The sequence below is a fragment of the Pongo abelii genome, chromosome 7 (genome assembly GCF_028885655.2).
Source record: "Pongo abelii isolate AG06213 chromosome 7, NHGRI_mPonAbe1-v2.0_pri, whole genome shotgun sequence".
In the NCBI taxonomy this organism is placed as follows: Eukaryota; Metazoa; Chordata; class Mammalia; order Primates; family Hominidae; genus Pongo; species Pongo abelii.
Genome location: NC_071992.2, coordinates 25,140,537 through 25,165,375, shown reverse-complemented (window position 1 = coordinate 25,165,375; position 24,839 = coordinate 25,140,537). Strand labels below are relative to the sequence as shown.

General features: G+C 52.4%; 1 protein-coding gene across 2 annotated transcripts in view; it reads left to right on the top strand.

The window, feature by feature from the left end:
• LOXL2 (lysyl oxidase like 2) overlaps window positions 1-24,143 on the top strand; it is a 104,705-nt gene extending 80,562 nt beyond the window's left edge. For both annotated transcript variants that reach the window (XM_024251416.3, XM_063726590.1), the window contains exons 7-14: window positions 1,979-2,130; window positions 4,208-4,375; window positions 7,071-7,236; window positions 11,467-11,710; window positions 17,922-18,037; window positions 19,158-19,294; window positions 22,386-22,497; window positions 23,216-24,143. In XM_024251416.3, coding sequence (XP_024107184.1) covers window positions 1,979-2,130; window positions 4,208-4,375; window positions 7,071-7,236; window positions 11,467-11,710; window positions 17,922-18,037; window positions 19,158-19,294; window positions 22,386-22,497; window positions 23,216-23,295 — 1,175 coding nt within the window. In that variant the 3' untranslated portion in view covers window positions 23,296-24,143. The remainder of the gene's footprint in view (window positions 1-1,978; window positions 2,131-4,207; window positions 4,376-7,070; window positions 7,237-11,466; window positions 11,711-17,921; window positions 18,038-19,157; window positions 19,295-22,385; window positions 22,498-23,215) is intronic.
• Window positions 24,144-24,839: the final 696 nt, after the last annotated feature.

The window sequence follows — 24,839 nt, the reverse complement described above, 5'->3', positions numbered from 1 at the left end:
CCAGATGTCTGAGACAGCCACGCAAGTTTACACAGAAGTTCAGCCAGAAGGAGACCGACCAGTTGAGTCTGAAGCATGCTAGGCTCTTAAATTGGCTTTACCTGTCCTGTCCAGTCTTGAGCTGTAGTCTTAGCAATCCACAAACATTGTCTGAGTGCTCTTCAGCCTGGATCCTGGAATGGAGAATTCATTTATTCCAAAAATACTCCGCTCTCCAGGAGTTCACGTCAAGTGGGAGAAATAAGAAATAACCTTAATCAGGCCAGGCATGGTGGCTCGTATCTGTAATCCCAGCACTTTGGGAGGCCGAGGCGGGCAGATCACAAGGTCAAGAGATCGAGACCATCCTGGCCAACATGGTGAAACCCCATGTCTACTAAAAACACAAAAATTAGCTGGGCGTGGTGGCATGTGCCTGTATTTCCAGCTACTCAGGAGGCTGAGGCAGAAGAATCACTTGAACCTGGGAGGCGGAGGTTGCAGTGAGCCAAGATTGCGTCACTGCACTCCGGCCTGGGCAACAGAGCAAGACTTCGTCCCACTGCCCCCCTACAAAAAAAAAAAATCCCGACCTGGCAAAACACATATTATAATTAATTGGCCTTTTACAGATGAGCAAGGTAGAGCTAAAGCTTTTATCACTCTCCAAGGATTCAACCTAATCTTCAACCTCAAGCTGAATTCAATCTCAGGCTGCCTGCCCAGCTCATTGCCGCTTGAGCAAGATGTGTAAAAAGCAGAAGTTCAGACAAGTGGGAGGTCTTTCAAGCTGCACCATGGAGGAGGATGGAGGTTTTTCTTCAAGGCAGGCTTCTCCTTAGATGTAGGCAGAAAGAGGGCAGTGCAGGAGGCAGGAGACAGCGAGGGCTTCCCTAGAGGGAGGAGAGCACGGGCGTTTGGACCAGATCAGCCCAGCTGTTTCCCAGACAGAACCTTCTGCTCTTTCCCAACATAGGGTTTTCTCTCCTGACTGTTTCTGTGCCCATGAGCTGTGGGCCTTGCTTGCTTCCTGGGCTCTGATTAGGATCGGTGCCTTGTCACAGCCTTTCCACGCTAGTCCTTCGATGCTTCCAGCCACCATCACCGATGCGTTTTTATGCATTTTGTAAAATTCCAAGGAATTGGAAGCATCATCATTTATGAATTTCCAAGGAAATAGAAACTTGGTCCTGCCTGCTAATATGGGTTGGTCTAGAAGTTGGTTTTTGGCCTCAGTAAACCTCGATACCAGCTGTTTCCAGAACCCTCCGGCAGAGTCGAGGGCCCTCCTTTGAGCTCCAGAGCACCCGTTGTGACCTTCATCTTTGTTACTGACCATGTCATATCACAAGCATTTGTGTAAGTTCTGCCTCCCCCAGGAACTGGGAGCTCTTCGGGGCAGGGGCCTGCCTTACCCGTCTTTGAATCCTCAGCCCCTAGCAGGGAGGCAGAGGGTAATGGGTGTGGTATCTACGCCTGTGTCACTAGCTCCTGAGTACTGGACTGTGCTCTGTGATTTCCCTTCACTCCGTCCATACCTTTATTTTTAAAATCCCTTTTTCTAACTCAATCCAATTTGTACATGCCGTCTGTTTCCTGCAGGGACCCTGACAGATACAGCAATAGTTGTACCTTTGAGATTCATAAATGCGTGGAATATTAAAGTCGGGAAGGAAACTACACAACTTCTAGTCCAATTCCTTTGGACTAGAAAAAGGATGAGAGAAAACTGGCATTCAGAGAGGCTGAGTGATCAGCCAAGCTCACGCAGCAAATTAGTAGAAAACTTTATTTGCTCTTGTGGGATAAGTGAATCCCAAGAGAATTAGCACTGTTCTCTCTGGGGAGAAGAGGCTTGGGTCATTGAGCTGATTACAAGAGGCAGTGGGGAGAGGTCTGAGGATGGGAGAGGCATGTTCTTATTGTCCAGGGCTTTCTTGCCACTCCAGAAAGTTTCCTTCCAAAGCTTTCATAGATCATGTTTATTCTCCCCTTGCAGGGATCGGACCCATCCACCTCAACGAGATCCAGTGCACAGGCAATGAGAAGTCCATCATAGACTGCAAGTTCAACACTGAGTCTCAGGGCTGCAACCACGAGGAGGATGCTGGTGTGAGATGCAACACCCCTGCCATGGGCTTGCAGAAAAAGGTGAGGGGACTGGACACCTAGAGGGGACTGTAACTGAGGCCGCAGAAAGTATAGCCACAGAGCTCTGGGGTGAACCCAGGAAGTGACCAGGCGCTGCTGCTAGTACTGTGACACACATTGCCACTTGGCGTTTGCAATGTTTAGTTCCCCCTCCGAACTTCGGGCCTGGCCCTGGCCTGGCAGCAGGCCCAAGCCCCTGTGTGCAGTGTGAGCTGGAAAGGCCTTGCCTCCTTGCATGTTAACATCTGAGTTGAGTTACTTCACCTCTGCCCCACCACCTCCAAAGACAGGCATGGGACTGGCTAGCCACAACCTTATCAAAACACGGTGCAGCCTGGCTGTGCTCTGCTGGCTAGAGGCATTCTGTTTCCTCTGTTCATGTTCAGAAAAAAACTGGGCTGCCACACACTTCGCTCCCTTCTTTAAAACCCTGTGCTGCTGCCACTGAGAACCAAAGGAACAGGAAAAGGGAAATGCCTGGGCTGTTTTAAGAGACTTGGAGAGGGCTTGACCTTCCCTGGCATCCTCCTTGGGTGAGGAGGTGGAGAGGGTGAGGACAGAGGCTCCTGGCTGACCATGAGGTCCCGTAGGCTCCATTGTCACTGGTGAGGTCAGACCCCGCTCACCAGAAAGCCGCACGGTTTCCAGGATGCTGACGCTCTACGTGGGGCCCTGGGAATGGCAAGCTGTGTCCTTTGCTGAGTTAGAACTGCATGCCAGCTACACTGTGCGCCCCAGTCTTCTCTAGAAAATGAGAAAAGCCCCCCAATGCATGAAGTGTCCAGATTCCTTCCAGAACAGTCAAACCCTTCTCTCTGTCCTAGAGGCCATCCCAGGCCTGGTTAGCCTTAACGTCTTGGAGCCTTGGCAAGTGCCCTTGGTGACCATGTGTTTTCCTGGCCCCAGAGGCAACGAGGCAGCCACATTCTGCAGCCAGAGCCTCTGAGACTTGCCTTGGCTTTAGGACCTAGAACAGGAACATTGCTCTGGCTCAGGCAAGAGATGAGGGAGGGTAGGGAAGGACTGGAGGGAAGTGGATGCATTGGAGAGAGACGAGAGATAAAACCCACAGGCGAAGACTGACAGGATGTGAGATAAGAGAGTGGGAGATGTCAAGAATTGCTCCTCTCTTTCTGGCTTGAATAACAGCAGATTCAGGAGCCAAGCAAACTATGATATGTGGCCAAGACCACCCCTCCTCCTGGTTTTTTGTTCGTTTGTTTTTTTGAGACAGGGTCTTGCTCTGTTGCCCAAGCTGGAGTGCAGTGGTATGATCATAGCTCACTGCAATCTGAAACTTCTGCACTCAAGGGATCCTCCCACCTCCCGAGTAGTTGGGACTACAGGTATGCACCACCATACCTGGCTCATTTTTTAAATTTATTTTTTTGTAGAGATGGGGTCTCACTATGTTGCGCAGGCTGGTCTCAAAATCCTGGGCTCAAGTGATCCTCTCACCTTGGCCCCGCAAAGTGCTGGGATTACAGGCATGAGCTACCATACCCAGCCTGTTTTTTAAAATAAAGTTGTTTTGGAACATGGCCACACCCAGTCATTTAGGGTAAAGAGAAAAGACAACAAGTTCAGATTTGTGATCTCTGAGATACCAAGCAGAGTTGTCAAACAGGCAGCTGGTTAGGTGGGTCTCAGACCAGCAGGGGAGCCATGGGACAAGATGCCAGTGGCTCTGGAACCCGCCAGGTAGGGGGTGTGGCAAAAAGTGCCCAGGCAGGAGTCTTGTGAGATTCCAACATGTCAAGGTCCCGAGGGCACCATCCTCCCAAAGAGCAGCCCCCTACTGATAGGCTTGTGGGGAGCAGGGTCAGCTTCTGCTGTGGGGCTCAGTGGAGTCACTGGGCCTCCCCAGCTGCTTAGGGTGCCTGGGGTGGGGACCTCACTATAAGACCATGCTAGGCACGGCACTGCCACCGGGGGCTCCCAAGGGTGCTGCTGAATCTGAGTGTGTCCCGGGCAGCACCACCTGGCTTAGGACTCCAGGACACTGGGGCTGATGGCAGCGTAGTGGGGAAGCTCCCTTGTCCCTCTTGGTGACCGTGGCCTTCCTTTGTGTCTGCAGCTGCGCCTGAACGGGGGCCGCAATCCCTACGAGGGCCGAGTGGAGGTGCTGGTGGAGAGAAACGGGTCCCTTGTGTGGGGGATGGTGTGTGGCCAGAACTGGGGTATCGTGGAGGCCATGGTGGTCTGCCGCCAGCTGGGCCTGGGATTCGCCAGCAACGCCTTCCAGGTGAGAAGCCCCGGCCTCAGACCCCGCATTCACGCCCCATGCAGTCTGACCACACTGTCTTCAGTCAGCCCCCCTCTCCCACGTACCTTCCCTAGCCGTAAAGGCAGGACAGAGCAAGTTGCCCTGGACCCAGAGTCAGGGAGCCTCGCTCTGGCCACAGCGCTGCTCCTTACAGGCCTGAGTCCTTGGGCAGGTCACTCCCACCTCTGCCTCGATTTCTCGGCTGCAGAACGAGGGGTTGGGCTCTGCTTTTCATGGTCCACTCCTGCTCTGCACACTGGGGTTCACCCTGGGCTCAAGGCTGATCCTGGGGGGTCCTGATGTGCCTTGTGCAGAACAACTCAGTCCTTTGGGGAGGTGGTGACCCCCAGCCCAAGGCTCAACCCCCCCAAACGCCTTAGCTTGCTCCCTTGAAACCCGCTCTGGTCTGAACACATTTCCCCGCTGGCATCTGTGCCTAATGCATTCTCCCATTGACACGCTAGGGAATCTCCAAGCCTTGTCACATCAGCTGCACTTCCTCCCACTGCCCCTTCTCCAAAGAGAGTGACTCAGCTGAGAACAGCTGAGCTCTAGTCCTAGTTCCCACCCTCCCGCCCCCATCACAGAGCAGCAACAAAATAGGAGGCTCTGGGTCTAATCCCGACGCATTCCCACCAGCTGGCTGTGTAATGGTCTGGGGCAAAGCAGCCACCCTTCCCTGCCTCAGTTGTCCTCCCTGTGACATGGAATGAATAATCCCAAGACCTCAGTATCCTGGCTGTAAACACTTCCATTAAGCAGCTTACAGAACGGGAAGATGCTTGGAGACCCTCCTCTTGTGTTGTTAATCCTGACTCCAGCTCTCCTTCCCCAGTGGCCCTTCTTGGGACCTAAGAAAGGGGTTTAGGGAGAGAAGAGGAGAATTCCTGCATCCTTACTGAGCCTGACTGTCTCCCATGGGCTGGGTGGGTCCCAGGTCGCTCCAATGGGAAGTCCTGAGCCCTGAGCAGAAGCTGCCTGGGGTCCCCTGCCCGGTGGCTCCTCATTCCGGCATCCAGAAGGGACAGGCCTTTAAAATAGCTGCTTACGCCCTCTGGGAGCTTGGCCTCCCTAGGCAACGCAGTGTTTCTGCTAATATTGTTTATGACAAACCAGGGCACTCTCTAAATCTCCAAGGACAGTGGAAAAACAGCGCCACATTTCAAGGGAGTCTTCGACCAGATATTTTTCTTCCCAGTCAGTTCATTCCTAAGACACCTGGGCCTCAGCTGGGGTCTTGAAATAGGCCTGGGACTGACATTTGTTCCAAATCTGCCACTGATTACAAGCCCCATCCCTTCTCAAGTCCCCATTTTTTTCATCTGGAGGATGGAGGTGGGTATTGGTCAAGTTCTCTAGAGAAACAAAACCAATAGGTTGTATGAATGTGTTTGTGTGTGTGCTATCAACCAACAGGATGTGTGAATGTGTGTTTATATATGTGTGTGTATATCTCTCACACACACAGCATGAAGACAGATAATTCTTTTAAGGAATTGGCTCATCTAATTATGAGGTTGGCAAGTCTGAAGTCTGCAGAGTAGACCAGCAGGCTGGAAGCATTGATGTTGCAGCTAGAGTCTGAAGTCAGTCTGTGGTCATTTTTTTTTTTTTTAACCCCTTAAGATCTTCAACTGATTGGATGAGAATTGCCCATATTATGGAGGGTAATCTGCCTTACTCAACGTCTACTGATTAAAATGTTAATCTCATCTAGAAACAGCCTCACGTAAACATCTAGAATAGTGTTTGACCAAAATATCTGGGTACTGTGGCTTAGCCAAGTTGACACATAAAATGAACCATCACAGGAGAGTTTAGATGAGATATTAATACTTCCAAGGCCCTTCCTGTCGTGATGGTCTGTCTCTGATCCCAAGAAGACCTCCCTGAGCTCTAATCCTGCCTCAGCCTCCAAGCCCAAGAGACCCGAGGAACACAGCACCTGTGTTCTCATCCCGTTTCTGTACCTGACAGCCCCATTCTGCTCCTCATTTTTCTCTGCTGGAAACTTCTCTGAAGTGTGAGAGTAAATCCTAACAGTATTTTGAAGCCCCATAGAGCAAAGGGGCCAAATAAATCCCAGCATCCTAAGCCTCGGATCTCCTCAGCTTCTGTGCAGAACTACTCTATTAATTGCTCTTTAAACTGGGGAAAAGTCTAAATTCAGAATTTCGTCTTTATAACATGTCTAACGATTGACCTATGCAAATAGATTTCTTCTTCTCTCTCACCACTTCCAATCAACCAGTAACATCTTCCTGGAGCACTGTGTTGAGAAGGATTCTGAGATCCTATTGGGGCTTAGAGGAGAGAGTGCTGTGATTGATTAGCAATGTCTGCCCTGGGTCAGGACTAGGGAGTGGGCAACCTGAGTTGCATGCACCTGCCATTCCTGACACACAGCCTTGCAGTATTTGACCACAACCTTAGCTCTACTTCCCTGAGGGAGAGAGTGACAGAGTCCAAGTGCTACGGTCAGGAGACCTGGATTCCCACTCACTCTGCCACCAACTAACTGCACAGCTTGGACAGGTGACTGTCTGTGCTGTCTCCATCTGAAAAAATGGGATCATAAAACGTTGGGATTTTTGTGAGGCTGCAAGTTGATAGGATATGAGAAAGTAACAATTCGAGATGATGTGCCCACCATTTGTTTTGTTGGTTCTTCCAGGAGACCTGGTACTGGCACGGAGATGTCAACAGCAACAAAGTGGTCATGAGTGGAGTGAAGTGCTCGGGAACGGAGCTGTCCCTGGCGCACTGCCGCCACGACGGGGAGGACGTGGCCTGCCCCCAGGGCGGAGTGCAGTATGGGGCTGGAGTTGCCTGCTCAGAAAGTAAGAGCTCCTCCCCTCCCTCCCCACCAGGCTCCCGAGGGGACCAGAGTCCCACCAGTTATTCCTCAAGAGACTCTGAAGCCTTCCCATGAGCCAAGCAATAGAGGAAGGTGGAATGAAATCCTAAGGGAGAAAAACTGGGGGCAAGAGAGATGACCGCCACCCCAACCACAGATCGCTGTCTATGATGTAGTGGGGAGAAAAGCGGGAGGGAGGGGCTGCAGTCTGTAGCCTGTGTTCAGTCACAGGACCACTGCTACTGCAGTGACCCAGGGCAGACTACATGACTGAGAGTGCCTCCGTCATGCCAGTTAAATGAGGTCGATGACATCTTCCATGGGTGTTGGCTTCCTCCCTCCACCTCCTCTGTAGAGCATTTCCTGTTTTCAGACCCTGGAGGTCACTTAGCTGCCTGGTGGTTCACTGGGAGTCCTAGAGAGATTGAGCCCATAGAAGGGAATGCCAGCCAGGATTCAGATTGACCCACTTCCTGAAGCCTCCCTCCCATGCTGAGAGAAGAGGAGCAGTAGACAACCTTTTGGAATGCTGTCCTTCTGAGCCCAAACCCTGCCCTTCCTTTCCTGGCCTTATAATATAAACCCACACGCAGCCATCTCCATTGGGAGGCCCAGGTACTGGCCAGAGAACTTGAGACCAGACCCTGCCTTATTGGCTGATCTTGGGAAAGCGTGTCAGCCTCTGTGGTCTATAGTTGTAGTTCTCCCTAGAAATTAGAAATCAAGTGTGACAATTAATATGTGCAAGGGCTTGATAAACAAAGATGCACTGTCATCCTGCTATCACGGAGAATACAGGATTGAACTGAGCCCAGCAGCTGCGTCTCCCACCAACCCCTTTTAGACTCACTAGCATCTCCTAGCCCTTGCAAAGCAGGACCTCAGGGCAGGCTTCTCTGGGCAGACATCACAAGCTATCACATCCTTGTGAGAGGAGAGATGGCGAGATCACCATCTTACCAGCTCCTCAGGGCAGGCTTCTCTGGGCAGACATCACAAGCTATCACATCCTTGTGAGAGAAGAGATGGCGAGATCACCATCTTACCAGCTCCCCAGGGGAAAGCATCCCAGCAGAGAGGAACAGCCACTCCCCTGTCGGGGGCCTTTTCTTTATTCATCAATTTATTTATATTTGCAATATCCCATCTTTTCCAGAAGGAAATTAAGATAATACAAACCTAAATACAATTCAAGATAGCATAAAATAAAAACAGATGAAAGATAGACAGGTGCTGGCAAAATGGTAGTGGCTTAAAATGGAGCCAGGGAGGGGTTAATTTTAAAAATGTGTACTAGGGGGTTCTATGCATTTATTATGAGTAGGTCACTAATTTCACAGTGAGCTTCCTAGCAGCCAGAGCAAAGAGAATACTGGTCATTAATATAACTAACAGTACCTATGAGATAGAAACATGGCTATGAGTCAAGAGAAGCCCACAACTCTAAGAGATTAAAGGGAATTTCTGAGGACTGAGATTTATGAGATGAATGATGCCATCAGATCCTCATGGAAGATCCAAAAATGAGTTTCATGGGGAGATTTCTTAGAATGCTGCACAGCTTAGGCTGAAGCATCACTGGGAGTGTGTCTGCAGCAGGGCAGTAGTCTTTGGGGCCAGGAACACAGCTCTTGGCTGCCCTGGCTAAATGCATGTTAGAGTATTCAGGGAAATAAACTAGTTCTTCAGGCAACCCTTCATAATATCTTATTCTCACTCCACCAACTGCATATGCTAGAAATCTACACATCCTCCTTGATTCTCCCTCTTCCCCACCACCCCCATGTCCAGTCCCTCTTGATTTTAACCTTTCAGTATTTCCTCAACCTTCTCTATGTCTTTCTCTGCCACTGTTGCTGCCTGTGTCCAGATGACCACCTTCCACACAGCATCACTGCAAAGGAGATCCCTACAGTGATACGTGCCCCTGCGGTGGCTTCCCCTCCTCTCCCCTCCCCAAAGCCAGAGCCAAGGCCACGTCCCACTTAAATCCCACCCAAGTGTCCCACCGCACTTCCGTGACCAGGGGCTCGCACGGTGCTTGTGTTGTCCAGCCTCCTCCCTGGCCACCCCCTCCCGTCCTCAGTGTCTGCACCACACTGGCTTTCACCCTCCTTGGTGCCGCAGGGGCCTGGCACAGGCTGTTTGTTTTGCCCCAACCTCATCCTTAGTGTTATTTCCTTGAATCCCCACTCCTCCTTCAGAAAAAAACTAAAACACAACTTCTCCCAAAGCAGCCTCCTGACCACCCACCCGACAGGCTCCTCCTGTTACAATTCCCATCATACCCCGCATTTCTCCTGCCAGCTCTTGTTGCAGTAGTAATTATTATGTGCTGAATATGTCTCTCTCTTGCTAGAGTCTAGGGTAGTTCCACCTCTGCCTTGCTCAGCTCTGTCCAGAGAGCCTAGCACAGTGCATCGTAATACTCAGGCCCTGGGTACGTGGAAGGATGCCACCTAGGAGTTCTGCTGCCTGCTGGATGCAGGGGAGGCCAAGTCCCCAACCCATGGCAGGTGTTGAGATTGCAGGTCTCAGGCTACCAGCTAAGCACAGACCATGGGACATTAACGATCCCTCGCCTCGCGAGCTGGCAGGAGAGCCTAAGTGGAGACCTCCATGCTCAGCTCAGAGGTATTCAGAGGGGCTGTCAACTAATAGGCTCACACGACATCCTCATAAAAATAAGCGTATCCAGAACACTCAGTACAGGGCAATGCTGCATCCTGGCATAGCCTTCAAGAAGAAATACTTGTCAGCAAACGGGAGCCTCCTGATTTACGGCTTCCATGCCCCACCCCACGTGCCATCTGTGTGCACCCTTTGCCTACCCTTTGGTTCCACACCCAATTCTTGCGAGTGGATCTGCTCTCTAGAGGATGCCAGCTCCGTCAGGTGCCAGTGAGCTCACAGGGTTTACTGAGAACCCACTGGGCTCTGCCGCAGCCTATAAGCCTGGAGGGGGAGGGGGAGAAAGGAGACAGAGCTCCCTCCACGTGCTGGTGAACTTGAGGGAAGCAAAACTCACAGACTCTGCTTGCTTAAAATGTATAAGCAATTCTGCCAAGCAGTCTAGGGGGAAAAAAATTTACAAGCAACTTGTCAAAATAAAAGATGGCAGGATCTTGTGATCACTGATTAATATATGGCATTTTTCTGTGTACTAGAAATGTTCACTGAAAGCTCACTTTTAAAGGTAAAGCCTACAGTTAATCCTTTTGCAAAGAAGCTAAGCCTTCTAATATAATTGTTTAGTAAGCGTAGATTGTAGCCATCAGTCATTCTTTTAACACCTGCTATGTGCAGTGCACTAACTGAGTAAATCAACCATTGTAAAAGACAGGCACCTGGGGAAAACTCTCCCGTAGGGCAGCAGTGTGTGCCCTGGAACCTGGAAGAACCTGTTAAGAAGGCAATTTGGCAATAGGAATCAGAGACTTAAAAACAGACAATGCTTTCTCCTAGCACTTTCCCTTACAGAGATATATTCTAAAGAAAAAAAATAAGTTATATGCACAGATTTACTACAGGGTATTTATCACAGCTTGTAACTGAAAAATTCCAAAGAGCCAATATATCTAAAAATACGAGCTAGAGCTAGGAATTAAATATTATGTAGCCATGAAATGTGCTGTAATGGATATATGTCAACGTGAAAATATGTCAAGATGTATTTTAAGGGGAACTGTATTAGTGCACCATAAATCTACAGACACTATTATACATGTTGGAAAATATGTCATTCCCAGAAGAAGCAGACCAAGGTATTAGAGGTGTTCTTTCTCTCTGGGTAGCACAATCACGTCGTTATTGTTGTTTTTGCATTTTATTATGGAAAACTCGAAGCCACTTGAAAGTAGAACAATATAATCAACCCCCACGTGCTCATCACTCACATTCAGCGCTTATGAGGCACGGGATCTGTTAACGTACCATGATCTGTGCTTAGCTCGTAGCCTGGGACCAGGTGTGTGAGATTTTAACATCTCGCTCATCTGCACCGATAACTGAAGAGTTGTCAAAGAGGACTCACAGCAGAGGAAAAGAGGAATTTAGGGTCTTGCTGAACAAGAAGGTAACCTTGAGGAGCCCTTGAGTCATTCCAGAAGGTGGCGGTAGGCAGGAGAGGGGGTTTGTCCCAGCTCAAGAATCAGAAGTAGAAGCCTTGGGGAGGGGTTTCTTGCCTTGTTGACCAGCATGCCGTCCTCCCCAGCCGCCCCTGACCTGGTCCTCAATGCGGAGATGGTGCAGCAGACCACCTACCTGGAGGACCGGCCCATGTTCATGCTGCAGTGTGCCATGGAGGAGAACTGCCTCTCGGCCTCAGCCGCGCAGACCAACCCCACCACGGGCTACCGCCGGCTCCTGCGCTTCTCCTCACAGATCCACAACAATGGCCAGTCCGACTTCCGGCCCAAGAACGGCCGCCACGCATGGATCTGGCATGACTGTCACAGGTAGGCCTGGCTCGCCACCCTCCCCACTAAACTGCCCGGTGGACGTCCTGCAGGCCCCAGATGGGAGTTCAGAGTTGCCAGGGTCACTTAGAGCCAAGAGGCTACATGGCCTGGGGATAGGATCCTCCTAAGTGGGGGGCTTGCGTCTGCCACACTGGGCTGTCACATTTCCCGAAGCCATTCTCCACTCCAAGTTCCCCCGGCCTGCTGCCCCTTTTTCCTGCCTCCAACGCTTCTAACATCAGGAAACACACTTTGTTTTGAGCGCTCATACCCTCCTTGTTGACCTTCAGCCCACGGTTTCCAAGTGTGTCCACAGGTTTGTGCGCTGCCAGGTACTCCAGGCTCTGCAGTTGCTGGAGTTGCCCAGCCTGGCGCAGTGGTTCACACCTGTAATCCCAGTACTTTGGGAGGCCAAGGTGGGCAGATCACGAGGTCAGGAGATCAAGACCATCCTGGCTAACATGGTGAAACCCTGTCTCTACTAAAAATACAAAAAATTAGCCAGGCGTGGTGGTGGGTGCCTGTAGTCCCAGCTCCTTGGGAGGCTGAGGCAGGAGAATGGCATGAACCCGGGAGGCGGAGGTTGCTGTGAGCTGAGATCATGCCACTGCACTCCAGCCTAGGTGACAGAGCCAGACTCTGTCTCGAAAAAAAATATATATATATATATTCCACGTACTGGTATGTATTTTAAGTACCTCTAGGAAGACAATGGGTGTGGAGACTGAAGTCTAGGCCCAAGAGTCCTGAGACCTGGTCTCTAAATGCAGCCGTGCCTCTAGCCAGTTGCATGATGTCAGGTCAGCCGGGCCGCATCACCTGGGACCTCACCTGTCCCTTCCAGCTCTGTCAGTCTGTGGACCTGATCCCAGCGCTGCAAATCCCAGGCAAGGACAGAAGAACAGGGTGAAATCCTACAGCCAGCCCTGGCTAGAGCTACCACAAGCCATCTGCTCATCCTCTTACCTTCCCTCTGTTTGTTTTCCCTTTTTTGCCTGGACTCAATCTAATCCAGAGCCTGCTGTCTCTGCTTGTCCAGGGATTTTTTTGCTCAGACCTGAGCTGGGTGGGTAGAGGGAAGAGAAGCAGGCACACTCTTGGAAAGGAAGGGAGAGAGACCTCTGCCACTCAATACAGCAGGAAGCCCCTGATGGGCTACAGATGTGGCCTAGTCATTAACCTTCTCCACACTTGAATGGGCCATCTATACAACTGAGCCTTTGCACCACATCCCTGCTTCTCAAAGTGAGGTCCTTGGACCAGAGGTATCTGCCACTATCTGAGAGCCTGGGACCTGCTCAATCCCAGGGCCCGTTGCAGACCTACGCATCAGCATCTGCATTTAGCAGGATTCTCAGGTAACCGTGTGCACACTGACGTCTGAGAAGCCCTTGTCTAGATGATGTTGAGGCTCCGCTGCAGCTCCGGAATGTGGTCATCACTGTTATGGGCAGAACTAACATGTCCTGGCCTCTTCTAAGTGTCAGGCCCAGGGAAGCTTCGTTCTCCTAGAAAAGGACACAGAGGCTTGGAGTTGTCTTTTGCCCGAGATAATGCTAGGAGTTGCAGAGAGCAGGGATCCCGGTTTGGGCCTGTCTGACTCCAAACCACATGCTCTTTCTTTTTTGTCTGCCGACTCTTCATCAGAAATCTATCTTTAGCTTTTTTTTTTTTTTTCATATCGCAACTGATGACCTAGTCACATTCAAATCAGTTTTGGGATAGAGTTGTTCCACTAGTCTCACAAGAAAGGACTATGGTAGAATTCAGGGGTGCTGATTTTCCATTCAAACAATTGAATGTTCTGAACGTCCTAATTAGCCCAAGAAGGTGTGGTCTTTATAGAGAAGCACGCCAGTCTTCTTCAGGGTGTAAGTCAGTAGAGTTACACCCTTTAGGGAACATGTGGGTGGAAGCCCTGGGCGGCGGGGGCTGATGCTGCCTATGGGTCTATAAGCAGAAGATAATTGCATCCCAGCCCTACATATGGCAGCCCACTCAGAGATTACATGGTAGGAACCTCCCTGTGCCATATACTTACTCTCCAAGGAATTGGTCTCCTCTAAGAATAGGCACATGGTGACATCCTGGAAATGTTCTTCTGATCTGGAGACTCTGGCTCCCTGCCTGCTCCCCAACCCCCCGCTCCCCCGCTTCCCCGCTTTTCCTGTGGTCTATTTTATTTCTTTGCTTACAGATGTTCCAGTCAATGGCTTGGGAGGGGATGGGAGGGAAGGAAGGACATGCTGAGCACATGTACCCTCTGGTCTCCCCCTCCTGGTCCATAGCTGAGAAACAATGATCATAAGATCCCAGGGACCTTAAGAGGAGTCCCTTGAGCTCCAGGTGACTTCTCCAGGTGCTGTGGGAGGAACAGGATCCTGGCCTCAAACCTCTATTGGGTTCCTTTTGGAAGCTGATGAGAGCTGGCCCTTCCTCTCCTCAAAACAAATATTTCTAGAAGTTTAATAGCCTATGTCAGCAGATTTGCAGACACTCTGAAGGCCATCTGGAGCCAGGCTTGAGAACCCTGGCTCAAATTAGTGGGAATGGGAAAAAATGCCATTTCCAGTTTAATTGATGCTACCTCGGGGAAGAGAGTTCTGTTCTTTGAAAGCCCTTGGCTGAAACACAAAGATTGGCCCCCTTGGAAATTTCCTTGACAACCAGACCTGGAGGAAAGTGCCCCCGGAGTTATTCTCTCTCATGTGCATTGTGCCCCGGCCGATGGTCATGCGTCTCTCTCCTGCCTCTTGTGGGGCCACCGCTGCTCAACTGGCACGATGTGCCACAGCTCTGACAGGACAGAGCACAGATGCACAACAGGCTCCACAGGCCGAGGGGCTTGGCTCTGCCACCTCGGGGGGAGCCCCAGGAGAGGAGCTAGGAGTTGGAGAAGCAGGGCGTATGGGCTCCAGTTCAGATGACAGTCCTCCGGGTCAGGGATGGCATTGCTGCAAAGAGGAGAGACTCCCTTTCACTCCACCCTGCCTACCACATGTGCTGCTCAGCTTCCTGGGAGGATCAAAGCCCACAGATGTGATGTGGCCCCTGGGAGCCAATCTGAGGCCCTCATCACATCTGTGGGGCTTGCTCCTGCCAAGGGGCTGCCTGGCACAGGGGGATGGGGGGGTGGAGCAAGCAGAAGGGCCTCTGCCTTTCTGGCAACTCCTCCTGGGATGGAAACATCCCCAGTGTTTTCTGAAACGAGGACAGGAGTGTTGCCCCCACCATGGCAGAGCACCTCCAGGACTGTCCATTCTGGATGCCCCGGGGACACGTGGCTGGGGTGGGAAAAGATGTAGAGTGCAAGCATCTCCTCTGCAAAGGGCACCAAGGCTCTGACTGGGAGTTTCACTGGGGCCACCAATGACCTAGGACAGCAAAGAACGTATCTGCTTCTCCCATCTTTCTCTGAACCAGCTTTATCTGTCATCTGTTTTGCATCCAACACCTCCTCCCTTGATGAGTGCCATGTCTTAAAACACTGAGCTCTGGGCTGGACGCAGTGGCTCACACCTGTAATCACAGCACTTTGGGAGACCGAGGCGGGTGGATCACTTGAGGTCAGGAGTTCAAGACCAGCCTTGCCAACATGGTGAAACCCCATCTCTACTAAAAATACAAAAATTTGCCAGGTATGGTGGCATGCGCTGTAGTCCCAGCTACTCGGGAGGCTGAGGCAGGAGAATTGCTTGAACCCGGGAGGCAGAGGTTGCAGTGAGCCGAGGTCACACCACTGCCCTCCAGCCTGGGTGATAGAGTGAGACTCCATCTCAAAAAAAACAAAAAAGCATTGAGCTCTGGAGTCTCACAGTAGAAGGCTGTGTCTCCTTTTGTGCAGATCACAGTGACCTCTGCCAAGCATCAGGCGCTCTCTCCCCTTAGCGTTCTGGATTTTCCTTCCAAGTCCACGCTTCCCTAACTCTACCCCAGGGATCCAGCCCCCTCCTAGACGCCCAAGGATCACGACAGCTCAGCCTGCAAGAGGAGGAATACCTTCCTTGCCAGGACTCACCGTCCCATCTTCCCAGAGTCCTGCTCTGTATTTCCTCTGGGGAATGGGTGGGTAGTGCTGGTGGGCGGGGGAGTGGGGGGGTCTCTAGGCTCTAATCCAGGCAGCTGGGAAGGAGATGTGGCCCTAGGGAGGGATGACCACATACGCCTAAGAGGCATAGTGGAGATGCCCAGGACAGAAGCCAGGGAAAATTCGGAGGCCATGAAACCAGCTGCTCCCCTCCGAGTGTTTGCAGGGGAAAAACTGAAGCTGGGGAAGATTTAAATCAAGTCTGCAGGAAGCCGAGGAGTGGGACGGGGTCATCCTTACAAGAGTCTGTCTGTGCGCTCCGTCTGAATTCTGTTTAGACAACGGAGCATCAACCTATTTCTCTTCAGTCTTTCCAGCTGGTAAACGTGGTCACATAAGCCCCTCTCTGAGCAATGCAGACATTTTTTAGGCAGTGAGTCAGACCTCATGTCTCTTCTTGCTCCTTCAAGAAGCCAAAATAGACTTTCTCAAAGTCGTCACTTCCACGGCCACAAAATGACTCCTTGTGAATGTTCTCAGTGGAACCCGGGCTTAGCGTCATTTTACCCAGAAACATGAGTGACCGAGGGAAACCCAACTTAGCAACTCCTGATATTATTTTTAGCACAGGCAAATGCAGGAGGAAGGGAAAAGAGCCTCGAATTTCCTCGCAGGAAACCTATCCTGTTCATTGCTGTCTTCCCTGTTCCCCATGCCCCCGCCGCCCATACACAGCAGAGGGAACCTGAGGCCAAGGGCAGGGGGCTGGGGAAGTAAGGAGCTCCCGCTGGCCGTCGTAGCAGCAGTGCTAGTGGAGGTAATAAAAATGCTGCTACTGTGACTGCTATGATAGGAGTGTCACGAGGAAGGGGACAGGTATGTCAAGTGCTGACTACTCATGTGCTACAGCCTTGCGTTAGTTATTTGACACCATTCATCTTATTCAATCTTGCGGCCCCGAGAACGGGCAAAGCCACCCTCCCCTCTTTGTCGAAGAGGAAGCTCAGATCCTGCACCAACAAAACAGGGGACTCTGCTCCCATGACTTGGCGACTCGTTCCTCGGTTTCCCTCATTTTCCAAATGTCCCTGTAATGGCAGAGACAAGCATATAGGAATAGTTGCAGACACTTGCGACATGCACGTTGCAGGTTGGGATCAGGCTAAGACAACCTGCTTCTTCAGCCCTGGGCCTGGGCAGTGCAGGCTTCGGGAAGGCCCTGCAGCAACAGGCGACAGCCCCGTTTCCCTTGTTTATTCTGAACCAAGGGCTATTCTAAACCAAGCGCATGTGTTCCAAGACTCTGCATCTGTTCTCAATTCCTCCCGAGGGAAGAGAGGGAGCGTCGTTATGTAAACCAGCGGCAAGGAATTTGCAGCCTGCTTGCACAAGCTCTCCTGCAGAACTCTCTTCTGGAACCCCCAGGGACGTGCCTCCCTTTGCCGCTGCTGTGCGACCCTGAGGATGAGTCAATGTCTCCCTCCCAGAGGGCCTCCCAGCTGTCTTTCTGCTCCTCCCTGCTTTATTTGCACAATGCAAGGAGCACAGACTCGCTGCTCACCTCCCAGGGCCGGAGGTGAAGCTGCAGGCCCTTCCTGACCAGGTCTGAAGCACAGGCACGACCTTGGAGTACCTGCGTGTGTCCTGTACAGAGCACATGTTCTATTCCTTACTGTTCCTGTTCTTTCTGCTTCTCCCCCTTAATCATGCCTCCTCCCCTTTGGTTTTTCGCCCTACCATATTCTATTTCAAAAGACATCAAAATGTGGAGTTTTTTAATTACCCTGAAGAAAGTGCATCCAACAGGAAGGGGCTGTGAGAGCCAGTTGCACGCTTATTAAAAACAATAGCTGGAGTTCTGTGCTTATCATACGCAGTGCTGGCTAATCCGCTCACCTCCCTGGTACCCACAGCACCCCATGCATTACGATGATCATTCCCATTCAGCGGAAGAGAGGACGGAGGCTTAGCAAGGTGAGCAGTGGTCTGACTCCAGAGCCCTGAAGCTGCCTCTGCAGCACCGGCTTTCCTTTCCTCAGGCCTCTCATCCACTCCTCTCCCCACCCGGCCCCCTCTGGTCCCGTGGAAGTATTCCCAGAGGCAAATCGCCAGCCAGGCCTCTGCTTGCAGGCAGCAGTTGCTCCAGAAACTGACCTCCAGGCCATCTCTCTCTCGCTCCAGGCACTACCACAGCATGGAGGTGTTCACCCACTACGACCTGCTGAACCTCAATGGCACCAAGGTGGCAGAGGGCCACAAGGCCAGCTTCTGCTTGGAGGACACAGAATGTGAAGGAGGTATCTGTGGGCAGAGTGGAGGGATGGGAGGCCTCAGAGGGACTCGAATGCCTCTGCCTCCACGATCACCTGGCTGGAGCCCAGGCCTGGCACTGACCCTGTGTCACTCTGACCACTGCCACCTTTCCCCATCTGGACCTTCCTCAGCTATAGTGAGGCGCTGGGGGCATGGGCATGACCTGGTTCCAAGGGCACCCAGATTCCCCAGAGCTGTGCTGACCGGCACTGGTCGGTCCACAGGGCCTCCTGGACAAGATCCAGACTCTCGGGATCCTGCTCCATCTGGGCTTAGCAGCCTAGACCCTGATGCCTATGCCTCTCCCACTCTGGCTGCCACCAACCTTTTTTCTGGTGTCCCAATGCCAAGTGTCCCTACCACATCAGGCTGTCATCCTTCAATTATATCTCAAATGCCCTCCTCTGAAGCGCCCCCCGCCCCTGGCAGGAGTGGCACTCTGCTCACACTTCTAGTAGGTCACCACACCTGCCCTGTGATCACCTGTTAGTGCACCTGCAGCCCTGGGGGCTCTTCATGGTGAGACATGTCAGTTATTCTTGCTAGACCCACTATTTACAGCAGTGTCCAGGCATGGCAGCTTCTCAGTAAATGTGTGTTTAATTTGTTATTCATTGAAGCGGCCCGCCACTGACTTGCCGTGAAATCACACAGCAGACAGGTGTTGACCTCTTACCATGTGCAGATAACATGTAAGTGTCAGAGAGACACGGGCCTACACTCTAATTGCTGATCCTCCAGAGGAGACAGACAGTATGACCCCCACGTTTTGCTAAACCACAGGCACCAGAGATTTCCCCGGTACACACACATGCAGTTATCCCCAGGCTGAGGATGTCACAGAAAGGCCAGGGTGGATCAGAGTGGTCCGGGAGGGCTTCATGGAGGAAGGGGGACTTGAGCCTGGCCTGAGAGAAGAGGCAGGATGTGGGTAGGGAATTGAGTGGGGGGTTCTATTGAAATGAGAACAGATGAGCAGCCCACACAGTGGGGTGGGATGCCAAGCCCAGATGAAGCAGTGGTAGGGGCCTTGGGAGCAGGAAGAGGGCGCGGCAGTGGGGCCATGGTTCCCTGGTGACGAGCTCTCCTCTACTCTGCCCGCAGACATCCAGAAGAATTACGAGTGTGCCAACTTCGGCGATCAGGGCATCACCATGGGCTGCTGGGACATGTACCGCCATGACATCGACTGCCAGTGGGTTGACATCACTGACGTGCCCCCTGGAGACTACCTGTTCCAGGTGAGGTGGGTGGGAAGGGGTTCCAGCCCTGCAGGGGGAGGAGGGGAGGCCACCTCCACAGGCTCCTTCCCATTGGTGTCCACACAGGGGCGTGGAAGTCAGGCTGTCTAAAGGGCAGGGTGCTACCCCCAGAGGCCATCACAGTCCATCAGTTAACCCAAAGATGTCAGGCATGGGGACCTGAGAAATAGGGCGTGCACAGGACCAGAGGCGCCAGAGACATTCACATTTGATTGAGTTAACACCTGGTGTACATGCAAATCAAAACTCATCAGCAGGCTAGATTTGCTCCTCCGGCCAGTTTATTCCATACACGCTCAGGCAACCCACACCTCTTGTCTCCTATGGAGCTCTTCTCTCTGCCATCCCCATTTCTCCTAGTGCCCTAGCCTGCCTTTGTCTGTGCTTTCAAGACTGAAAGCAAACTCATAAAGAGCCAGTCACTTGCAAATATCTGTGACTTAGCTCTTCCGGAAATATCTGCCTCATAGAGGAGGATCTGCAGAAGAGGCCATTCTCAATGCAAAGTGAATCTATAAGAGTAAAATATTGAACATGAGAGACAGCCTGGCCAGGTGACTTCTTTGTCAGAGGGGTTGCCAGGATTTGTTTCCACATACTCTGCCTGGGCGGAAGGCCAGCCCTGAGGAGGAACCAGGGGGCCTTGGCTTCCCTCCTTCCTGAAAATAGGGGCATGTTCTGGCCAGGGCTCTAACTGGGGGAGACAAGGGGCACTGTGTCCCTAATGTGTCTCCCGGTGCACGGGTACACGTCCACCTGCAGAAGCTTTATCTCACCCTCTCACTCTCCTACGTCCTCACCCATGTCGTTTTCCAGCTTGCCCTGTTGGCTAGCAAAGTGGATGACCAGAAATGTGTCATTCCGCCTTGAAAGCTTTCCTGAGGGGGCATTCAGCCAGCCCAGGGCCTGGCCCACGGTCCCCACCTACAGACAGTCCTCTGAAGAAACAACACCTTCAGGGAAGTCACCACAGAGGGGCTTTCAGAGGATTCCTGGGCAGTTTCAGAGGCTGGAAAGCAGACAGCCAAGCACTTTTCCACCCACAAGCCCAGAACCACAGACTTGGAGAGGCCTAACCAGAGAGCTATTTATTTTAAAAGATGAATAGCCGTGGCCATGTGCACGTATACAGTGCCTGGTGGTTTCTGTTTGAGGTTTGCTATCATTTTGCTGGGTGAGTGTGTATCTCCCTGTATTCTGGCCAGTGCCATCCACTTAATAACTGCTATTAATTGCCTAAGCCTGGGGAATGCATTGTTTGATTTTATCTGCCAAGGAAGGGGAGATAATTACCCCATCATTACCTTCATCTCATGACCGCCCAACCCCAGACATATCGACTCTTTATTTTGTTTTCTCGACCCCTACACAGTACAATTAGCAAATGGACTCATTAGGGGCATGTTAATACCTCTGATTCATCACAAAGAACATTCCCCTTAAGATAGACACGGAGCTTTAGATGCTACAGGCGCTGGCCTGGGGACTCACGGGACACAAGTGCTGGTCTTCACTTCAGACATCAGTGGTGCTGTGAAGGACAGGAGGAGGGAGCTGGGCGAGGAGGAAGTGACCTTCCACGCAGAGGGACCTGTGCAGAGCTCGGAGGCAGGGCTGAAGGGGTCTCCTGGCTCCTGGTGGCCCCCGCTTTATCCGCTTTCTCATCATTTCCTAGATTCACAGACATACAGAAACCTAAAGCCACTTCCCGCAGGCCCTCGTGAGATGTCGGCCTGCAGTAGATGAGTGGGGTGAGACAGTGGGGGACACAGATTTCCAGCCCCACCTCCACCCCACACGTCACACTGGCCCTCATGTCCCCAACACGAGCCCTTGCTGCATCCAGCCGCCCTCATGGCTGCACTGTCGAGACGCCTGGGCGGCCAAGGAGCTGCCTAGGCCTGCACAGCTGGAGGCCTTGGCATGTGGAGCTGTGTTTGCCCCATGCCATGCATGGGCCAGGGACGAGGGGGCAGCTAGAATGGTTGGGTGGAAAAGAAAAAACTCAAGCCGCCCCGGAGCAGGGCAGGTACCTCCTTAGCTAAAGGGACAGGGCCCCAGCGGGACACAGCTGAGCCAGGTGCAGGCCCCCAGAACAGCCCGGCTGGGCCAGAGCAGAGGGCCGGCTGCCAGGCTGGCCTTGGCTTCCCACAGCACCTCTTTGGGCAAGCCCAGCGGCCTGCTAAAGGGTCATGTCCAGGCCCTTCTGGGGCCCCAAATTTAGAGAATGTTCCTGAACGAGCAGCCTGTACCCGCCCCCCTGCTGTGGGTCGCAGCCCTTCCAAATGTGGCAGGACCCTCGAGGGAAGGCCTGTCTTCTGCGTCCTCTGCCCCTCTGTTCACCACTGTTGTCTCTTCTCCCTCTCCCTCCCTTTCTCTTTTCTCCTCGGGTCCTCACTATAAACCTCCCCTTTTCTGTCCCCTCACAGACACCCTCCCAGAATATGTCCTTCCTATTCCTGCTGTAGCTGGGGGGATGCGGATGCAGGGGTGGCTGGAAGGATGGGGAGAGGGTGCAGCTTCTCCAGCAGCCCCAGAGCCAGGCCCTCGGTCAGCAGAGCAGACAGGGACACGGATCCCCAAGTCCCACCTGTCACTTTACAGAGAGAGGAAGGGACATGTCCACAGTCACACGCCTGTGACGAGTGTCCCATCTCCAGCGCCCAGGCAGCCCTCTTCCCACTTCCCACACCGCCAGGTCCTCCCTGCACCCTTCTGCTTCTCTTCAGCATCATTTTCTGGGGCCTCCCCAGATCCCAACTCCTGCCTTCCCCAGAACTCCCAGGAGGGGGTGACCCCCTTCTGAAGGCCCACCCTGGGTAGAGGGGTGTGTGTTACACTGATATGGACAGAGGGCAGGGTCTCCCTCTTCCAGGCCATGCTCCCTCTGCTCCCTGACTCATCTCTTCCCTACCCCAAGGACTTTGCTGAGACCCACAGACCCCCGTCTTGGGTCCCGGCACCTGCCACGCTCCCCTTCCCTGAGGTCGCTGGTCTCTCAGAGCCCCAGGCCTGGGTGGAGGTGGCAGCAGAGGGACCAAGCAGCCTCCTCTGTCCTGCTTCTCCCTAGGTTGTTATTAACCCCAACTTCGAGGTTGCAGAATCCGATTACTCCAACAACATCATGAAATGCAGGAGCCGCTATGACGGCCACCGCATCTGGATGTACAACTGCCACATAGGTAAGGCCCAGGCCGCCCCCGCTCCACGAAGCAGGCGGGAGCTGCCCTACTTTCTCAAGGACCCAGAGGCAGCTTCCTAATTTGGGTAAAGAGCTCGGGGAATGCAGCCAGCATCACATTTCCACATTCAGGACGGAAGCCACAGACACACAGGCCTGGATGGAGACTGAGTTTTTACAGCCAGCTCCGGCCATGGAGGGAGGGTGGTACAGGACCGGGCCGGCCCAGTGCAGACCCCAAGGCTATTTAAGGGTTGGAGCTGAGGCCACTGGCTCATTATGCATGTGACCTCAAAAATGTGGGCATCAGCAATCTGTGGGCTCTGCCTATCAGGTTTTTCTGTCAAGAGCTGGAAGCTAGCAAACTACTGTTATTTCTAGTCTCCAATAAAGACACTTTTTTCCTTGGATGATAGGGCTTGGCTTAGGGAACAAAAGGGAAGGCAGAGCTTTTTCCTCTGCAGGAAAAGTCATGGGCCTCACTCTTAGCAAAAGGTTAAAATTAAAGGCGCTATATTTATTCACTCGTTCACTCAACTTTGACAGAGCACTTGCTATGTGCCCAGCCCTAGAGATGGCCAGTGCCTGGCACCTGTCCTTTTGAGGGCACACAGAGGTGGCCCCAGCAGAGCCCCTGAGGCCCACTCCCCCGGCTCAGGGTCAGGCAAGGCCCGAGCATCTCATTTGCCCACTCTCTCTCCCCGATTCTCGCTCTTCAGGTGGTTCCTTCAGCGAAGAGACGGAAAAAAAGTTTGAGCACTTCAGCGGGCTCTTAAACAACCAGCTGTCCCCGCAGTAAAGAAGCCTGCGTGGACAACTCCTGTCTTCAGGCCACACCACATCTTCTGTGGGACTTGCCCCAACAACTGAGTCTGAAAGAATGCCATGCGCCCTCACCCAGCCCGACCCCCACCCTGTCCAGACCCCTACAGCCGTGTCCAAGGTCAGGAGGAAGAGGACCCTCCCGTCATTCATGGGGGGCTGCTGCCTGACCCTTGGGGCCTGAGAACGCCTTGGGGGCTGGGGTTTGTCCACAGAGCTGCTGGAGCAGCACCGAGAGCCATTCTTGACCGGGATGAGGCCCACAGACAGGCTGTCATCAGCTTGTCCCATTCAAGCCACCGAGCTCACCACAGACATAGTGGAGCTGCACTCCTCCAGTGACACGTGGACAAATGCGGGCTCATCAGCCCCCCAGAGAGGGTCAGGCCGAATCCTATTTCTCCTCCTCTTAGGTAATTTTCAGCAAACTTGAATATCTAGACTTCCAATGAAACCCTCCAGTCTATTATAGTCACATAGATATTGGTGCCACATGTTTTCTGATTTGGTGAGCTCAGACTTGGTGCTTCTCTCTCCACAACCCCCCCTTGTTTTTCAAGATACTATTATATTTTCACAGACTTTTGAAACACAAATTTACTGGCATTTAATATTGGACATCTGGGCCCTTGGAAGTACAAATCTAAGGAAAAACCAACCCACCTGTGTAAGTGACTCATCTTCCTATTGTTCCAATTCTGTGGGTTTTTGATTCAACGGTGCTATAACCAGGGTCCTGGGTGACAGGGCGCTCACTGAGCACCATGTGTCATCACAGACACTTACACGTACTTGAAACTTGGAATAAAAGATTTATGAAACGTGTCTGTGTTTCCTTTGACCCACGGCACCTGGGCCCTGAGCAGCAGGCTTCCTATGTTCAGTGGCCGGAAGCAGAGCTTCAGATACATTCATGGTTTCCTCCAGTGGACGTGGGTCCCCAGATCCCCTCCAGCCCAGGGTGGCCACCAGGGAACCTCCTTCAACAGACTCCAAAAGGGGTAGCTCCTACCCTCTGGGAGAAGCAGTCTAAGGAGATCACAAGAAGTAACGGAACAGGAGTCATCATCTTTCTTGAACTCCTGTGGTTTTTACTGAAACTTGTCAGGAGGCATAGGAGTTGTGCGAGGGCTGGATGGGAAGTCTAGATTTAAACAGCCACGAGGCAGCTTATCAAAGCAAGAGGGCATCCGTTCACAGGACAGGGGCTCCCAGCAATTCCCAGTGGCAGTGGGGGTGGCTGGCCTAAGCCAGCCACTCACTCACTCAGACACGGGGACTTCTCCTTGCGTCAACAGCATGCTAAGGCCCAGCAAACTAGAGGGTAGGTAGGACCACCTCGGTACCAACTCCACTCAAACCACAATTGATGAGGGCATTGGCGCGCATTCATATCTCACCTCTTGCCTTTGTTTACATTTATTTTGCAAGAACTGGCACTGACAGGTAACACCAGGACCAGCCCAAGGGGTCCCCAGAACTGTCCCACAGCACAGGCCAGCAGGCTGGATACCTGAACTG